Here is a 19,342-nt window from a genome sequence, read left to right as displayed (position 1 = left end):
CTGTGTGCACAACTTGATTCCATGAGCTGTTCTATTATATCAAACACAAAAAGAAGACAGAATAGAACTGGAGGGGAGCAAACTGTTGAGAACAGGGAACAAAAAATATCAACAGCAAGGATAATTTCCATTATGAGGAAATCCCTTAAAGTCTTAACAGTACTTGTCCTTTGAGGGATGGCATCACAGATGAAAGTAAGACTATGTAAAATCCACAAGGAAAGGGCAGAAAAAGTGAATGAGGAACTTGAATTTTTGTCTGGTCTCTATGATGGTATTTTGCACAGATGGAGATGCCATCATTAGATTTCCCTAGAAAACAAGTACAGTAGGGAGCAACTCCGTGAAATCAGCCACCGCCAAGTTTCATGAAAAGTTGTTTTTACATAATGCCCTGTTAATCTATAAAACTCTTGTTCACAGGATTTGTGGAGGCTTTTAGAACAACAGTTGAAAAAGATGAAACAGGTGAAAAATAAAAATAAAGGACTCCTGAAATGCCAAGGTGATCATCAAAGCTTTAGAGTATCTCCAAAGATAAAAGTTCCAGACTAGGAATATCATTCAAGGGCTAGATAAGATCCAGACAGGAGAAGCAGAACAAGTGCATGAAAAGAAGATTGTTGACTGCTACCATGACAGTAAGAGTATACAAACTCCCCACTCCCTTAAACCTCAAGCTCTTTCCTGCATTCCGTCTAGTCTCTGTCAGTCACAGGACACTGGATTGAATTAATCACTGGTCTTACTCAACGTGGAATTCTTAACTGATGGGTTTTGTAGGAAACAGCCACTGTGAGGAAGGCTAAGTCAAGACACCCCGCTGATAGTGAAGTAAATACCATTGGATAATGGTACTAACCCACAGGTTAGCAAGAAGAGTCATCACAAGCTAGCCAAAATCAGTAAGTCATGGCTCAGCTATTTCCTAACCATAGGTTACTAAGGCATAGTTTAGGGCTGGGGTTCTTGGGAGTTGTGGTCTAAAATATCTGGAGAGCCCCAGGCTGGTGAAGGATGTTTTAGAGTCAGTGGTCAGCACCCACCTAATCCCAATGTATTTATCACCCACCCTGTGCTTTTAAAACATCTGCTGCTGCCAGCTTTGCTAATGCTGTTACTAAATCATTTCAAGTAAGAATAATTTGGTTTTTTTCTTACACGCTCTTAATTTTGGACACAGTATGAGTGAACACCAACAAGTACATTTAATGGCTTTCTTCCCACCTTCCCTTATCTCTGTGAATGAGAAATACTCTGCTAGAGAATTGACTTAATTACATATCAGATTGTGCTCGAAACTATTCTTGGGCTGTATCTCCTCGGAGGGAGGGAAGGTCTGAGATGAGATAAATTCATGGAGGGCAAGTCCACCAACAGCTCCTAGCCAGGATGGCAATGCTCTACCTCCACTCTCGGAGGCAGTATGCTTTTGAATACCAGCTGCTGAGAATGGACAGAGAAGCTTGTAGGCTTTCCACAGGCTTCTGGTCGGCCACTGTGAGAAGAAGATGCCAGGCTAGATGAGCCACTGGCCTGATCCAGCACGCTCCTCTTACGTTCTTTCAAGTGTTTCAACTCAGCTGCCCTCCTTTCTTGTTCAATACTGTCAACCATCACAGCCTCCTTACTGTCAGGGAAGTGGTTCAATTTGAACTGTCAGCTTACAGCAGCAATACAGACAACAATAAAGACAGAAACAAGTGATATCTCCTTTCCTTTATGAGAGAATTTGGTGGGGGGTGGTATTTCAGCCCCATTTTCTCCACTACAGTTTCCATTTCTCAGCCACTGATCTCTACCCAAGTCCATAAAATTATTTGGATACCAGCATGACAGAAAGAACTTACGAACAGGATTCCATCTTCTGTTTCTATGCAGAAATTGCTATAGCATCACTGAAATACCATCTAGCATGTTTACTAGGATTCTGAAATACTGCACAATATTATAGACAGGAAATTTTAGGGTGGCGGCAGCGGGGGGCAGGATCCTGCATCTAAAGCCAACTACACTGAATTTCATTGGTAAAATTGAATTATTCAGTTGCTGGGACTTGGCCAGGCCAAAGGATGTAGCTTTCCTTTGAGATTGTTTTGAAGTCATTAGGAGTAGCTCCTTTAATTGACAGAAGTTTTTGGATCAAGCTGTATGTTATTTGTTCATTGCAGTTAGCATTGTTAAGAGGGGAAGGCCTAGGGAGCCAAGACTTGTGAGAGGGTGAGAAAGTGGGCAGGAAAACACAGCCAGGGGAGAGAATATATTGTGTTTTAACTCTCAATCAGGTAAGGGAACAAAGAAGGGAGAATATAAAATTAAATGTTCAGCTTGGGAAAATTCAGCACAGATTAACAGTTAACATAGATTTACACTCAGTGAAGGTCTGGACCCAGCAACACCCAAAACAGTAATTTCTCGAGAGCACAAATGATTAAGTCTATGAAATGAGAAGGATTTGGTTTATCTTACAAGGCAAGTCACTTGTTATTCTAAGAAATATGAAGGATCTACTTTATGTTACAAGGTGAGCCATTCATTCTAAATCAGAGATGAGGAATCTGTCACCCAGCTCCCATTATCCCTGATTTTCGGCTGTGCTGTGGATGATGGGAGTTGGGAGCCCAACCACATCCAAAAGACCACAGGTTCTCTGTTCTAAAGCAATGGCCCACGTGGTGGGAAAATACATCCCACTTGGGAAGGTGCCTAGTTTGCAACTCTAGGGCAACACAGATTTGGCTTTCCCCTACCTCCTGGAATCTTACACAATGGAGCAGAAGGGCAAGAAGCATCTATTACCTGTATTAGACTTCTTAGTTATGCAAAAGGTCTCAAAGCAACTAAAACACATTTCGAAACCTAAACATACAGGTGAAACTTGGAAAATTAGGATATTGTCGAAAAGTGCATTTATTTCAGTAATGCAACTTATTATTTATTATTTTAATTTTAATTTTTACAAATGCTTTCTTTTGGAAATTCCACAGTAATAAAACAAATAGTTACAATAATACAAAAATAAACATCGCTATTACATTTCATTAATTACATCCCATTTATAATTGACCCGCCTAACGACAAATAATTACAATTACAACAAATGAAGGCTTGACATACCTTGCTTTGCATGTCATGCATCTATCTCATATATTGGTTTCACATTTTGAATTGCGTTACTGAAATAAATTCGCTTTTCAACGATATTCTAATTTTCCGAGTTTCACCTGTAGATTCATTATAGCATTACACACACACCCCACCAACCATTCATTAAAATATATACTACCTCTCCCCACAACAGCCCTCCCTCCCCAAAGGTCTGTCATTTTCCCACAGGGTCTCTCTGCTGCTGCCCTGGGAGCCAACCTACATAAACAGAGAAAGTGCAGGTCACTGTACTTACTTTCATTATCGCCACCAGGAGGGTGATAGAAAGACAAGCCCAGGGAGATTATGGCTGCAATTTCCAAGATGATTAACGTGACATCCTGAAGTGCTTCCCAGACTAACTGCAGGAAAGTTTTGGCCTTTTTGGGTGGGATGAAGTTCTGGCCAAATGCTTGCCTTCTTTTTTCCAGATCTGCAGGGTTCCCAGAGAGGCCTACGAGAAAGACGGTGTATGGAAGAGAGAACAAATTAAAGGGGGGAATATAAAAAAAGCATGATTACTTTGAACCCACTCTTTATGCCCACTTTCCTTCATCTTCCACAGCTTCCATTATGCATATTACAAAGTACTTCCCACCCTGTGAATACAGTGGTACCTTGGTTCTCAAACGCGTTAGTACTCAAACAACTTGGAACCCAAACACTGCAAACCCGGAGGTGTGTCTTCCGGTTTGCGAACCTTTTTCGGAAGTCAAACATGCTCCGTTTTGAGTGTTATGCTTCTGATTTGAGTGCCACACTTCTGTTGTGAGTGTTATGCTGAGGTCTGTCTGATTTTGCTATTTATTTTGTGTTTGTTTGTTTTTTTGCGGCTCTTTTTCATTGTTTTTGTGACTGTGTGGAACCCAGTTCAGCTACTGATTGATTGATTGTGTGTTTTAACTCTCAATCAGTACACTGTTTATTGCTTTCATTATATAGATCAATGGTCTCGTTAGATAGTAAAATTCAAGTTAAACTGCTGTTTTAGGGATTTTTTTAAAAGTCTGGAATGGGTTAATCCATTTTGCATTACTTTCTATGGAAAAACGTGCCTTGGTTTTGGAATGCTTTGGTTTTGGAATGGACTTCCGGAACGGATTAAGTTTGAGACCCAAGGTACCACTGTAGTAGAGCTCTGCTGCGGTAGATGCTGTTTGCAAATAAATATTGCAAACACGAAGTTGCTATGTCAAAGAGAATGAATGAGAGGTGGAGAACCAATTGCAGCCCAAGGGCAGGATTCCCTTCTGGAGGACTCAAGCTAGCAGTGGGTGGAGCCAGAGGCAAAAGTAGGTGGAGCAACAAATGTAAATGTTACCTTTTTATCATAGGTGAGTTTCCACTCTCACACCCCTCTCTGTACTCCATCCAGACTATGAGGCACTACTTTATTTAACAAAATTAACTTACCACTTGACCTAAATAAAACCTCTAAGCTGCTTACAAGAAATATTAACCTTGTCAACAAAGAACAGCTAAAAACAAGTAATGAAAAATATTTAAGAGATAATTACAATTAACAGGAAAAGATCAACACATGTCAACATCTATATATCGCGATAGGCTTGCCTAAACAAAAATGTTTTGAGCAGGTACAGGAAAGAGGACAGTGAAGGTATCTGCCTGGTGTCAACAGGCAAGGAGTTCCGAAGTGCTGCCACCCTAGAAGACTGATTTCTTACAGCTGCAAAGTTCAAGAACACATTCCAGCCAGGCAAAAACTTTCAGGGTGCAAAGCAGGACCAATGAGGGGTCTGGCCTAGGCAGAATTCTGAGGATCAAAGGCCTCGGACATTTCACCTCCCCACCCCTGCTCTAGACATGTTACAGCCTTGGAGAACTTTGGCATCCCAAGAATAGAATACTTTGCATTTGTTATCACGCAGGCATGGAATCAAATAATTTCTGTGGAAATCTGGGGTACCTCCACACACATCCCCTCATCTGCTCACTTTAACTGACAGTGTACTTAACACACCCACCCCCATCGAAAAAGAAAAAGACAGCTGCACAGATTGGTAGTGATCTCTACACCTGTCTTTTGGGTGTCTTTCTTACAGCTGTTTAAAACCACATCCTGCTCCACAGCCACTTAAGTTCAGGAGAGGGAGAGGAAGATCTATCGTACATTTTTTTAAAAAGAAAACTTTGCACAGAATAAATTAGGAATAGGAGGATCAGTAATTAGGCAAGGCCAAAAATGAAAATAACATAACTGGGATTTTTGAAATGTTAAGTGTACAGATTCCCATTTCAAATGCAAGCCAACCAGGGTCCACTTCCCAGATAACAATGTGCATTCGGCTGATCAATGAAGCAACATAGGAAGGGGCTTAGCTATTGTCTCGCTTGTGGCAAGTATCCAAAAGATGTTGACCATCACAGGTCAACAACCCATCCATCCCACATTAGGATTTTCATCATAGAAGTTTATTTTCACATGCATTCTAGGAACAGAAATGTCTGCAAAATAAGAAGAGGCCTTGAAACATCATTCCCACTAATCAGATCGTACTATTTTGCCCAAGCTCTTGCTGCTCCTCAGAAACAAAGGAGGAAAGCCAGCTGAGGCTGCACGGCAGCTCTCACTTGAAGAGAGCAAGGTGTCGAGGATGCCGGCGTTCCCACCACCCACCCACAGATTTTCCTGAAGCCCAGATAGTGGGGTGTGAAATACCAAACGGGAGCAGAAGGAGCCCTGTGATCTTGCATGACTAGCTTTGCTCAAATATCAGGTTGGAGGGTTCACTCTGCAATCTACCAGGGTGATCTGGGGAAAGGTGGCAAGCCAGCAAGTGATGTGAACTCATTTCATGGTTGCCAATTCCAAGGCAGGCTATTGGGGGGTGGGGAGACATTCTTGGCACACAATAGAAGAAAGAGGAATTCAAGAAGGGATGGGAAGACTCTCATCTCCGCTTCAAGTCTATGACCATGTTGGTCAAACACCCCATCTTATGGATTCTTAAGAGTCTGGCTCCTGTAGTATAAACACTGACAACTGGGAAACACTGGCCTGCGAGCGCTCCAGTTGGAGAACAGCCTTTACCAAAGGTGTCAGGGGCTTTAAGGAAACTCAATCTCAGGACGCAAGGGAGAAACGTGCTAAGAGGAAGGAACGCTTGGTAAATCCACACCGTGATCAACTCCCGCCTGGAAACCAATGTCCCCACTGTGGAAGGACGTGTGGATCCAGAATTGGCCTCCACAGTCACTTACGGACCCATTGTTAAAACTGTGCTTATGGAAGACAATCTTATTCGGCCATGAGTGATCGCCAAAGAAGAAGACCTTTTACATGGACCAGCAAATTACAGTAGAAATTAAACCTGAGCTGACTATGCATTGAGCAGTCCCTCTGCTGCAGGGCTGTCTTAAGCATATGTGGTGCTGGGGTGCAAAGTTCTGCCTGGTGCCCTCCCCGGTTGCCCAGTCCCGGGCACGCAGGAGGGCGGAGCAGGCTGGCTGCCTCAGTTTCTCACTGGCTCAGTCGCCCCTGAACACACAACACAGTGCCGCCTGCAGCAGAAGAGCCCACCGCAGCGCTCTGACGGATGGGTGGGCTGTTCCCCGGACTCAACTCTCAGGCCCCGGAGTCTTGGCCTGGCACCCCTGAGAGTCCACCACTCGGGAGCCCTGCACCCCTAGCGCCTATGGGTAGGACGGCCCTGCTCTGCTGCAACTGGACCAGGAGCAGTAGTGTTTCCTGCTGGAGGACTGGATTTCCTGAATTAGCTGGCTGGGTGGGATGGAATAGACAGCCCCTGAGATCTCTTTCAGCTCTGTGATGCTATGATGGCAGCTGCCAGTGCTGTGCCACTGCCTCAGCTTTAGGGGTTAAAAGGAATCACAAGGCTATTGGGAGCATCATGTAAATACAACAAGTGTGGAGGGATTTTTCCGTTTGAAGAGGCACATTTTGCCATTTTTAAACAGAGAAGTGACCTGATAATGCATTTATTTTCACAAGTGCCTACTACATTTCAAAATAAAATATTCTTTCTGACACATTATTTCTCTCTCTCTCTCTCTCTCTGACACACACATACACAGTCAGCTTACACGTTTATTTCTGGATCAAACTGGACACATTAATAAATATATCCTTGAATATATATATATATATATATATATATATATATGTGTGTGTGTGTGTGTGTGTGTGTGTGTGTGTGTGTGTGTGTGTTATTATTACAAAATGAACAGCACCTATGCCGTTGTACCCCTTCTAGATTGGAATTCTGAGCTGCAGGTTCCCTCCCCTTCCCCACAACCCTTCATACATCAGTGGGACTTTCAAATCCCCAAAATAATTCATGCCCTGCAAGCACAGATACCAAACAATCTGTACTGCAGGAGGAAAAAACCTGAACCCCACTGCTGGAGCTAAGCACCTTATAATAATAATTTTTATTACCATAGAGCCTAACATGAAACATCCAATTCCTTTTATGACTAAAGGTGTTTACCAGGGTAGTTATAGCAGATATGAACCAAGTGGCAAAACTACTTCAATTTATATTGCAAAGAGACAGCATTTTCCTTGAGAGAATGGAATTTATGAAGGAAATGGGATAACATGGTCGTGCAACAGCTGCAGAGGTTGAATACAATATTTTCATTTTCCTCCCATGCTTCCTTCAAGATCTCAGGTTGGTGTACATGACCCCCCTCCATCCCTACTTTATTCTCACAACTCTGTGAGGCTGAAAGATGGTGACTGTCTCCAGATCAGCACTGGAGGCGAGTCAGGATTTGAACTCTGCTTCCTCTGGCCCTAGTCCGACACATGAACCACTATGCCACGCTGGCTATTCTTCAATGATGTCACCAAGTAGGCTAAACCCAATGAATGGCCATGCATGGCCAGGTGGATGTGATGCCTTGATACAGCAAATGACCAGGTTTAAACAGTAAAGCCTTGGCAGAGAGTGATTGAGCACATCTTCATTGCTTGCCCATAGCTCTAACCATGAAGCCCTCTGTGGCATAGAGCTATAAAGATTCCTTCTCTCAAGGACTATCACTCTGGCTTTTAAGGTCTTCTCAAATGTAATAGTTGCCAAAATGTCCGACTGCCACTTAAGACGCTTAGAGTCTTGGCAGCTCCCACAATGCTTTGCTTGGGCAGGAAAGGACAGAATAATGTCCCTGTGTGGTAACAATCTGGATGGCGCTTTCTTTGACATATGGGATGCTGCTAGGGGTTCCCAGCAGGCACATAAGCTCCGGAAAACTTGCCACGATGTCTGACTGGTGACTTACACCTCTTCCCTCCTCTCCCTGCAGATGAAGGGGGAGGAAATGGAAAGAAGAAACTTGAGCTTACTGGAGTCTGCTGGCTTAAACAAATGTCCAGAGTGAAGAGAGAAATCAATGTTGCTTTTATCCAAAAGCAAGAAGATCAGAACAGCTGGAAAACAAGGAAGTGCAGCTCCAAGAGAGGGAAGCGGGGAGATCAGAGAGCAGCCAATGCAAGCTGCTTCATCCTCCTAGCTTTGGGAGGGAAGGATACCCGTCCCTACACTGATACTTCTCATGCCCATTTTTCTAGAGCTAGGATCTCTGGCTGGACCAGAAAGGAGACCTGAGTGGACTTTCAGACATTTCCAGAGAGCAGTGGCTGATTGGGAATGTTCAAGGACAATGAAGTCTACTCTTTGTCATAAACTGGCTGGATGCAGAGGACTGGTGGGAGGCCCCCAAGGGAACCCCCAAGTGAAGAAGTCTCAGAGCTAGGGGAATGGTGGTGGGATGACAATGAGTGGTCAGAGGGAGAAGGGGGGGCAGACTGGGAGGATGAGGAGGTGTCGGGAACTGAAGAGGCAACAGGGTCTAGTGAGCAGGAAGAGGGTATGGCAGAGCATGGTTCGGACTCGGAGGAAGGAGAGGAGGGGGACCAGGAGACAAAAATGAAACAGACTGCTGAAGAATCAAGGAGTCTCCCCCCCCCCTGCTGTGACCAGCCCCCCTTCACCCTGGTCTCCCAGAACGTGCAGAGAAATGGAAGAGGGAGGTTCCTCCCCATTCTAGAGAAGGAACCAGGCAAGGAGCCTTAGACAGCTGTGGGAAGGTGGGGACCTTCACTCCTCACAACTGCCTCATTGGGGCAAGACCTACTGGAAAGGGTTGCTGGGATCACTAGAACTGCACTGTTTTGGTTTCTTTGAATGAAGCATTAACTTCACCGATACCAGCGTGGGCGTAGCCAGGATTTATGTCAGGGGGAGCAGGCTTCATATTAGGGGGGCAGAACCTCAGAAAGTTAAGTATTGTTATGGATTTACTTGATTGGGGGGCAGTTGCCCCCCTGCCTATGCCCATGGACACTGGTGTTTTTTATTGCTGACCGAATCATGAAATTCTGGGGAAAGATTCCAGAGAGGCTACCATTTCTTTGCCTCCAAACTCCACCTCTGCATGCCATTTAATGAGCATTACTCCAAGGTGGATTGCCTTCCCCAATGGGGCACCCTTTGTGTATTTGGAACTACAACCCTGATCGTTGACAATGCCGGCTGGAGCTAATGGGAGTTGTAGTCCAAGCCATCTGGCATGCACTAGGCATGGAGAAGCTTGGTGTATACCTTAACATTTACATATTTACCTACACACTATTTTATGTACAGGAGTACATTCCTCTACAAGATGAGGTGTGCTTAGTGAAGAACTATGGACTATTCTGCAAGCTCTCTCCTTTGTTCTGCTTTCCAGAGACAGAGGGCTCAACTCTGGCAACATAACATAACATAACAAGGTTCTCACCTTCCTTTAACTCTTCCCCAAGTGAGAACAAATACAATATAAGGGTGTGCTACTCAAATAACTTTGTACAAACACAACCCTGATATTGTGTTCTTTAAGTAATTACTCCAATATAACAGCTTCATCCTTGGGAGTGGTTTCTTGCAACAGATTCCTATTGGAGGAATTGCACATGGAAGTGGAAATCTAGGTGAATTTTATTACAAAGGCCTTGGAGCAAGTCCCTATCACCTCCTGTTCAGCACCCACTCTTGTGAAACTTATGTTAATGTTTAATGTATGCTTACAGTATACAGAGGCAGCTAGTCTCTGTCACTGTTCATGCAACTCCATTCAAACTGCCCCACCTCCCACCCGTTCTAATCCCAGGTCCCTCATCTTGTCTTTTCCAAATCCACACCAGGCAGAGCAGAGGCTGAAGACAAATCCACTCCTTACTGGCACCCTCCCCCCAAAGTAAGTGAATTACAATTCACCGCAGAAAGCTCATTCCTGGTTTTCTCTAAAGGAGGACAGGAGGCCCAATGGACCAGACTGGGTGTGTCTCCATTGAAGTTGGCAAGCTCCATGCTCTGGGTCACTTTGCCTCAAATCAATCTATCATTATCCAAAGTAGTCTGGGGACTGATGGTGAGAGGTGCCACTGTGGGCCTGGCTTCCCAGCAGTAGACTTGCCACCATGTCCCAGGATGCTGAGGGGGCAGGGCAGGAGTGAGGCTGGGGTATTTCAAGCATACCAGAACAGTCAATCTGGTGCAATGAGCTGCTATTTCTTGGGTGTGCTATAGCTGGTCTTATTGATAACACATCTTTTCTCCCAGCTACAGTATTCACATCTTCCCAGGCTCCTGTATTTCATGCACGCTGCCTTTCTTCTACTGTGTCTGCAGACTATTGGCTTGTTTGGTTGGAGTGTGCTTGCCTGACACCCTCCTCAATCAAGTTCTGGCTTTTTTCCCCCTTTTAATCTCTTGCAAGCACCCTGCATCCACAAAGCCACCAGCTGTTTGGGTGCACAGCTGTGCAACCAGCTACTAAGAGGAAAACAAATAAACTGTACACTGTGTGAAAATGGGGCTTCACTGACTGTAGCTGTATAAAAAGTACAGTGGATAAAATAATGACAACGACCAGGCCTTATGAAGGAGCTGGGTATGTTTAGCCTGGAAAAGAGGAGAATGAGAGGAGATGTGATAGCCATCTTCAAATATCTCAAAGGCTGTCACACGGAAGAGAGAACAAGCTTGTTTTCTCTTGCTCTGGAGGGTAGGACTCAAACCAATGGCTTCAAGTTTTAAGAAAGGAGATTCCAACTATGGAAAAACTTGTGACAGTAAGAGCTGTTAGACAGTGGAACAGGCTCCCCTCAGAAGGTTGTGGACTCTCCTTCCTTGGAGGTTTTAAAGCAGAAGTTGGGTGGTCATCTGCCATGGTCATGGATGCTTTAACTGAGATTCCTGCATCTTTAAAAACACAACAACCCAGTAGTAAAATAATTTAAAGCAAATTGCAGTCAAGAGAATATATGTATCGGGGTCAAAGGCCAGGACAAAGAGGTGAGTCTTCAGCATACAAATAAAACAACATTAAGAAAGTGGCAGATGCACTTCTGTAAGGGAAGGAATTCCACAGCTTAGAAGTTGCCACAGAGAAAGCCCGGTGAACCTGAAATTTACAGGGAGGAAACTATTTGTTTGGAGTTGCTTATGGTTAACATCATGTGGAGTACAGCTTAAATGAGAACACAAACACAAAGTAAACTCCAGAGTGGATAAGCCTTAACACCAATACATACAGTTGTAATATATAAACCTTAGAAACAAGCCCATCACAGCTACTAGTCAGCACTTTTATTTTACTAGCCTGCTAAGGTGAGCAGCCTCTTCCTGTGCAGCTAGCATGGAAATGTAAGCTCCAAGCCACTTAGCAAGCAAGTTGCTGTTTTTATACTGCCTTCTGCCCAGCATGCTGGCAGAGAATAAATGGAGCTGTGTTTTTCCATGCTGGCCAGAAGCCTCTTCCTCTGTGGTCAGCATGGAAACTAAGAAGGCTAGCAGAAGAGGGAAGGAGCCATCCGCCTCTCCGCTGCCAGCACACTTACTTGCCTACACAGAACTCCTTGTTACCCATGCCAACCGGGCAAGTTAGATGTCATACCGGTATATGCAGTGCAATATGCAATATAAGGTCTATTGGTTTGTGGACTACTAAGACCTGGGAAATTGGGGTTCTAGTCCCCCCCTTGTCCATGAAGCTCACTGGGTGATCTTGGGCTGCTCACTGTTTCTCAGCCTAATCTGCCTCACTGGGTTGTTGCGAAGATGAAAATGGGGAAGGGGAGAACCATGAATTACTTGGAAGAAAGGTGGGATAGAATTGCAATAAATAAACACCGCCTGCCAGTTCAGGGTATCTCATGTGAGAGACCCTAATAGCAAAGGACTCGTGCTGACAATGGCAGTACAACCACCAGCTGCAGTGGCCGAAAGAGAAAGATCGTTGAAATTTAGCTCTTATTCACTGTGTGTGTGCATGCACACACATTTGTGTAGTTACTGAAATATCCAAGTTAGCTACCCTAATTTCAGGCTATAGGTGTATATGAAGACATTAGTGCAGGGTAGCCAATGGGTCTTGAACCCTCGGTAAGTGAAGTCTTGGGTCTTGAACCCCCTGCATGTGAAGACAGGCTCTGGCAGATTGAGCAGATGAGATCAATAGTGGGTCTAAAGGTCAATAAGGCTTTTTCTGCACATGCTGTAGAGCAGACATCCCCAAACTTCGGCCCTCCAGATGTTTTGGACTACAATTCCCATCATCCCTGACCACTGGTCCTCTTAGCTAGGGATCATGGGAGTTGTAGGCCAAAACATCTGGAGGGCCGCAGTTTGGGGGTGCCTGCTGTAGAGGGGAGGGAGGGGCAGATGGGGATGGTCAACCTGGGATGGTAGCCCATTTGGGAGAAAGAAAACTCTCATCCTAAATCTCCACTGCCTTGCAGGACATCTTTGGGAGAAGAAAAGGCTAAGGAGTAAACCCTTCACAAATCTGCATGGTCCCTAAGATGGTTGGATGGTGCCTTGTACGCCTCCTTCAGCAACTCCTGCAGCCAAGCTGGTTCCAACATACTGCTCTGAGGCTGAGAGGGGAGTCTTCTTGTCTGGGCAGCCCAGGACCTCTGTACACACTGCCTAGAGGCTAATGCAACAGTCTGACTTCACCCCCTGATGCATACTCCATTGCCTCTTGAGACAGATGGATGCCAACAAGTGCAGAGACAGCCTTAAAGTGGAGATTTTGAGAACTCAGTTATGATGCTTTTGGAAATTTCATCCTGCAGTGTCTCTTCTGACCATAAGGAGAAGGTCAGAAGCATTTGCTTTAAGACAAACCACCATTCCCTGTTATATCTGAACTCAGAGAAGCCTTATTTTCCAATTCTGACTAGTTCACTAACTAGATTTTAAGTCTGTCTGTGGTTTCAATTTGCCAAGAAGAAAGGAGAAGTCCTATTCCCTTATATCCTTTGTCAGCCTTCTTTGGTCAGAAATCACTGTTTCCAAAGTCCATGCACTATGTATGTTGATCTCTCAATGGAAACATTGATAAAACAAACATTATCACAAGGAAGCTAAAGTTTATTAGAAAGACAAAGTGTGTTTGTGGTTTGTGATTTAAAAAGAAGCCTTTATCAGTAGCTAGTCTGGCTCCTATGAGCAGGCCTTGAACTTTCTTTTTATCTAGAAAAGAGCAGAAGGAAGTCAACTACCGTATAAGTGATAGGAGAGAAGCCCGTGTGCAAGAAATAAATGAAGCCTGGGGGGAGAGGCAAAAGATGAAGTTTAAAGGTTATGGGAGGAAGCAAGAGATCTAAAAGAAAATGAATGATTAGTTGTGTATTTCTTTAAGGATAGGGATTTCTCCACATGGTACATAGCTAAACTTTGAAATTCACTCTCACAAAACATAGCGATGGCCACCAACTTGGATGGAAGACAAGTGGCAATTTCCCACATGCATGACGACTGCCAACCTCTTGGTTTCTAATAATGTAACATTTAAACAAAATGTATGTAAAATCATGGGTGTAGACAGGGGGGGCAGGAGGGGGCAGCTGCCCCCCCCCCTAGAAGCAAAAAATTATTGTATTTTACAGACCATAACCAATACTTTGCCCCTCCAAAAACTGAAGTGGAAAGGGCTTTGCTTTAGCAAGAGCAGCTCTCCACTTGCTGGGGGCGGGAACACAGCTGTAACAAAAACACATCAAATAAATAAAGCAAAGTGGCTACCAGTACTTAAGGTCCACCCTATTCACCCTATTGTTATTCAGTGGGAGTTGTTAATGGGCATTCAGGGATCGCATTAACAGTTCTATTGGCGATTTAATGAGGGTGCAGAGGATTCAATTTGACTAAGGTGGCCCTGCAAGGCTAAAAGGAAGTGAATAAGAAGGGGGGGGCTGTAGCTTTGATAGACACAGTGATGTTTATAAAAAGCATTGGTGTTCCAGTCTGCCCCTCCTCCTGCATCTGTATACTGTAAATCAGGGGTGGCCACCTCCCAAGAGACTCTGATCTACTCACAGAGTTAAAAACTGGGAGTGATCTACCCGCTTTTGGGGGGTTCAGGTCAAAGCTGTTGAGTTTTTTTAAGGAAGGGAAGCCCTGTTTTGGGGGGTTTAGGTCAAACTTGTTGAGCTTCTTTTAGGAGGGAGGGAGGCCCATTTTTGTTTAGGGCTTCAGGTCATAGTTCAGCTTTTTTTAGGGAGGAGGAAAAATTTGGGTGAGCTTTTTTTAGGGGTGCCAGTGATCTAGCAGTGATCTACCACAGACATCCAGTGATCTACTGGTAGATCACAATCTACCTGTTGGACGTGCCTGCTGTAAATCAAGCAGAGAGAAAGCTGCTTACAAGGCTCCTGTACAGGTGTACCGGTATCTTCCTCTTGCTGCAGAGTTCTAGCATCACAGCGTCACCCAGAGGCACCCACAAATGTGAGTTATCCCTCTCTCTATTTCTTCCTTCCTTTCCTCCCTCTTCCATCCTCAATAAAATACTGGGGGGGGGCAGATAAGCCCCACATAAAAAGCCCATCAACATGGGGGGGGGATGACTCTTTAAAATACAGTATTTACCAGTAATTTCTTTTGGGGGGGGAGGCACCTAGGCCTCTAGGAGTTGGCTGCTATGCCTAGGACAATTCAAGAAAGCAGAATCATGCATATGCTATGGTAATATATCAATAGAATCATGGAATTGTAGTCGGAAGGGACCACAAGGGTCATCTAGTCCAACCCCCTGCAATGCAGGATTTTCCCCCCCAAGGTGGGGCTTGAACCCACAACATGGTTGAAATATTATGCTGATATGCAGCAACGCCTCGGAGCTGTCGTGACTGCGGTCGTGCCTTCCCTCGCCCTCACCCGCCCTGCCACCCCCTCTCGCCTGCCCGACCCTCCCGTCCTCTTGCTGCAGAGTTCCAGCATCACAGCGTCACCCAGAGGCACCCACAAATATGAGTTATCCCTCTCTCTATTTCTTCCTTCCTTCCCTCCCTCTTCCATTCTTAATAAAATATGGGGGGGGGCAGATAAGCCCCACACAGAAAGCCCATCAACATGGGGGGGATGACTCTTTCACATACGGTATTTACTAGTAATTGGGGGGGGGAGGCACCTAGGCCTCTAGGAGTTGGCTGCTATGCCTAGGAGTAGGACAATTCAAGAAAGCAGAATGATGCATATGCTATGGCAATATATCAATAGAATCATAGAATTGTAGTCGGAAGGGACCACAAGGGTCATCTAGTCCAACCCCCTGCAATGCAGGAATTTTTTCCTAAGGTGGGGCTTGAACCCACAACATGGTTGAAATATTATGCTGATATGCAGCAACGCCTCGGAGCCGTTGTGACTGCGGCCGTGCCTTGCCTTGCCCTCGCCCACCCTGTCACCCCCTCTTGCCTGCCCGACCCTCCCGTCCTCTCCAGCCAAGCAGGGTAGCCGCCGCCGTTGCCAGCCCCAGTAGCACAAGGTGGCCGCTGCCGCCGCTGCCGCCACCACGATGTCGCCAGGCCAGCTGGCCCTGTAGCCCCGCCCACGTTCCCACTTTGTGGCCCCGCCCCTGAATGATCATGGCTTGCCCCCCCCCTAGTTTTGATCCTGGCTACGCCCTTGTGTAAAATGTAAAAGTCTCAGTACTACTTTGAGAAGGAGGTTTAAAAAGTTATTATAATTTTTTTACAGAACAAAAAAAAAACTGTGAAGATTCAGAGAAGAACTCATGTGCAGCAAGCTCAATGGGGAAAGAGGATGGTTATAACCCAGAGACCCATGTCTCAGCGTCAAAAAGAAAAGTGGCAAAAGTTGTCACACATTGTTTTTTGTTCTGTGAAAGTATCCATGTTCAAATTATAAGGGCAACTCAAATTAAGGGGGAGCTCAGGAATATTAAGCAACATGCTGGGCGCTGAGACCAAAACTCTCTCCATCCCCCAACTACCAGCCAGTACATAGGGTCTCAGCAAACCTTAAAATGAATTCAGTGATCACAGAATGGCCTGCAGATGGCTCTTGAGTTGGAAGCAATTCTGAGCCATGAGTTTCTCCTTGATAGTGATAATTAGACAACGCACACTGGGCTGCCTTAACCTGAATGAGTTTTCTGGAGACAAGAGATTAATTTGGGTTCTTTTCTGATACAAACTCAAAAGCACAAATGTCAGCTTCAAAAGCTAATACACTGATGAGACTGCCTTTCTTAGATGCATCACATTCAATTTCTAGTGCAGGGATGAGGAACATTTCCTTCTCCCCCTGTTGAGAATGACATTACTTGGAGGTACGTAATCTGTCAGGGGCTCCTTGCCAGCAGTGAGTAGAGCCAAATCAAAACATAGGCTTGGCCACCTCTTAATCTTTCTCTTTCTGCCACCACATTTCCCCTTTCTTCCTCACCCATCAAACTGCGAGGGGAGGACCCGATTGCTCTTGCCAGAGTCTGAGCTGTCTGCATGCAGAGGGCTTAGGAAATTAGGCTGAGGGCTGAAGGCTGCTCACCTTTACACTTCTGCAATTAGCTGAGGAGAACCTCAAGCTGGTGACAATGGCCTTTACGTCAACTAAACGCAGCTAAATCTGGCACTTAAAATGTTTTGCCTTTGATCCTGAGCACTGCGCTGGTCTCCAAAGGGCTTGTTGCTAAGTAGAGAAGGGCAGATGAAGCAAAACTGGGACTGATGGGAACTGGGCATGCACATTCCTGGCAGCAGGTGCTGCTTGGCTGGGATTCAGCAGCACTAGTTGCCCACAGAGTACTCCTATATTCTAATAGAGAAAGACAGATAGTCTCAAGAGACAGCTTGAATCAGCAAAATGGATTCAATATTTTTTTCATTGCTCACCGGAAAGTTTCTGGGCCTGCCATGCAACTCTGCTGAGCTGTGTCCAAATTTGGCATGCAGTACCCAAGTTATCCAAACTCTGGGGCTGTGTCCAGAAAGCAGCTCCCCCATGGCAGATTTAATGCTAAAGTTCTACTGCATGAGGGTGTGACTGGCATAGTTCCTAGGTAACATGTACATTTTAGGTGCATTGATATTTAAAAGAATCTTGGCAGGAAATGCGCAGAGTTTTGCCAGTGCACCTTGCTTTAAGACCTATACGGTCAACCCAGTATTTTAATTGACTTCAGCCTTTTCAGATGTAACATGGGACCACACAGTCTCCACTCCCCAGCTCTTTGGTGAACATAAGAAAAAGATCAGAAGCATGTCCTTTAAAACAAACCACAGTTCCTTGTTATATCAAAACCCAACGTGAACTGTGGTTTCAGATCCTGGATTGTTCACAAGCTGGATTTTAAACAAACCACTGGCTTATTTATGTAGCAGAAAGCCATGGTTTTCCCATTATGCCTGAAGCATGTCTTCATCTGGACAATGGAAAGCATTGTGTAGGAGACTGATCTTACAGGTGGCAAGTCTTGACTCACAACTGGGTATTGTAATCCAACCTAAGGTGGGTCACACCACAATTGCCTCTTTTCAAATGGTTCTTAAGAAAAAGACAAAGGGATGTCAGAGGTATGTGGGAAGAGAAGGTGAAGAGTAGGAGAGGGAGAGAGGGAGAAATATCTACAGAGAAAAGAGAAAACACTGAAGAGAGAGCTCAACACAGGGTTTGTTTGTTTGTTTAAAAATTAGACATATGACCCTTGTTGCTGGTTGAGGTTAAATGTGGGTCCCAAGTCTGAAAAGGTTGGAAACTATCAACATTGGCCCAGGCTTCCTCAATCTCGGCCCTCCAGATGTTTTTGGCCTACAACTCCCATGATCCATAGCTAGTAGGACCAGTGGTCAGGGATTATGGGAATTGTAGTCTCAAAACATCTGGAGGGCCAAGTTTGAGGAAGCCTGCTCAGGCCTGAAGACTGTTGACATTCAAGAAAACCTAAATACTCGTTTCCAGCCCATTCCTCACCAAGTTGTACTCTGGAGGCCCTGGGCTGAGAGACTCCACTTTCCCCCATTGTTGTCTACATATTTGCATGCAGAATCAAAATGGAAAACAGCATTTTGTGTTTGGTAATTGTTTTTATTCTTTTCAATAAAGTTTTTAAAGGACAAAATAAAAAGTGGGGAAACTTTGTCTTGGCACCCCAAAGGCTGCAATCAGGGCTTAATTTTGAACCAGACAGAGATATCCCAGCTTCACAGTGTATTTTCAGTGCCAGTGTCTATATAACGTCTGTCAACAAGAGAGGTGTTGAAGCTTATATCCTTAGCAATAGTAAAGAAATGTCATCAGTGTTATAACTCCCTTTCTGAATGCATTCCCAGCCTGCATCCACCCTGCATCCACCCTGAAGCCTCAATTTGTAGCAGCTCTGCTGCCAGCCAAACCCCTGGGAGACTGCCTGGGCCTCCCCATCTGATCAGTAGCCTGCTGGGAAGATGTGTGGTGGTGAGAACCATGGAATGGGATATTCATATACCTTCCAGGTGCATGAGAATACATCACAGCAAAGCAGCTCCCACACTGCAAAAGGGGTCTATACCTAATCCAGTTCCTCCCCCTCACCTCCATGGCCTGTAGCCTTCCCTCTCTGCCAATGATTTCTCAAGCAACTCAGGAGGAGTATATTATCTGGATAAATCGAGCAATCTCACACTTCCACAGGCTTCCACGCAGGTTGCCTACAAATGTACGCTCCTTCGAAAGGAAGAGAAAAGACTCCTGGAGGCAAAGCCAAAAGCTGAAGGCCTGGGGAAATAAGACTGGTGTGGGGGGGGGATGTAACAGATTCTTTGCCCAGCCCATGGAAAAAGCCTGCTCCCATCAGGCCACTGATGATGTGGAATGTCTCATTACAGGCAACAAAACCGTCTCAGCCTGCCAAGGTCAAAAAGTAGGACAAATAAAGA

At 45.0% G+C, this 19,342-nt stretch overlaps 1 protein-coding gene across 9 annotated transcripts in view; it reads right to left on the bottom strand.

The window, feature by feature from the left end:
- The window catches only part of ATP2B4 (ATPase plasma membrane Ca2+ transporting 4), a 181,939-nt gene that overhangs the window by 64,426 nt on the left and 98,171 nt on the right, over positions 1-19,342 (bottom strand). For all 9 annotated transcript variants that reach the window (XM_060277063.1, XM_060277066.1, XM_060277058.1 and 6 more), the window contains exon 3: positions 3,404-3,601. In XM_060277063.1, the coding sequence (XP_060133046.1) occupies positions 3,404-3,601 (198 nt within the window). The remainder of the gene's footprint in view (positions 1-3,403; positions 3,602-19,342) is intronic.

The sequence above is a fragment of the Zootoca vivipara genome, chromosome 7 (genome assembly GCF_963506605.1).
Source record: "Zootoca vivipara chromosome 7, rZooViv1.1, whole genome shotgun sequence".
In the NCBI taxonomy this organism is placed as follows: Eukaryota; Metazoa; Chordata; class Lepidosauria; order Squamata; family Lacertidae; genus Zootoca; species Zootoca vivipara.
Note: the sequence above shows the minus strand (reverse complement) of the source record. Positions and strands in the feature narration are given on the sequence as shown.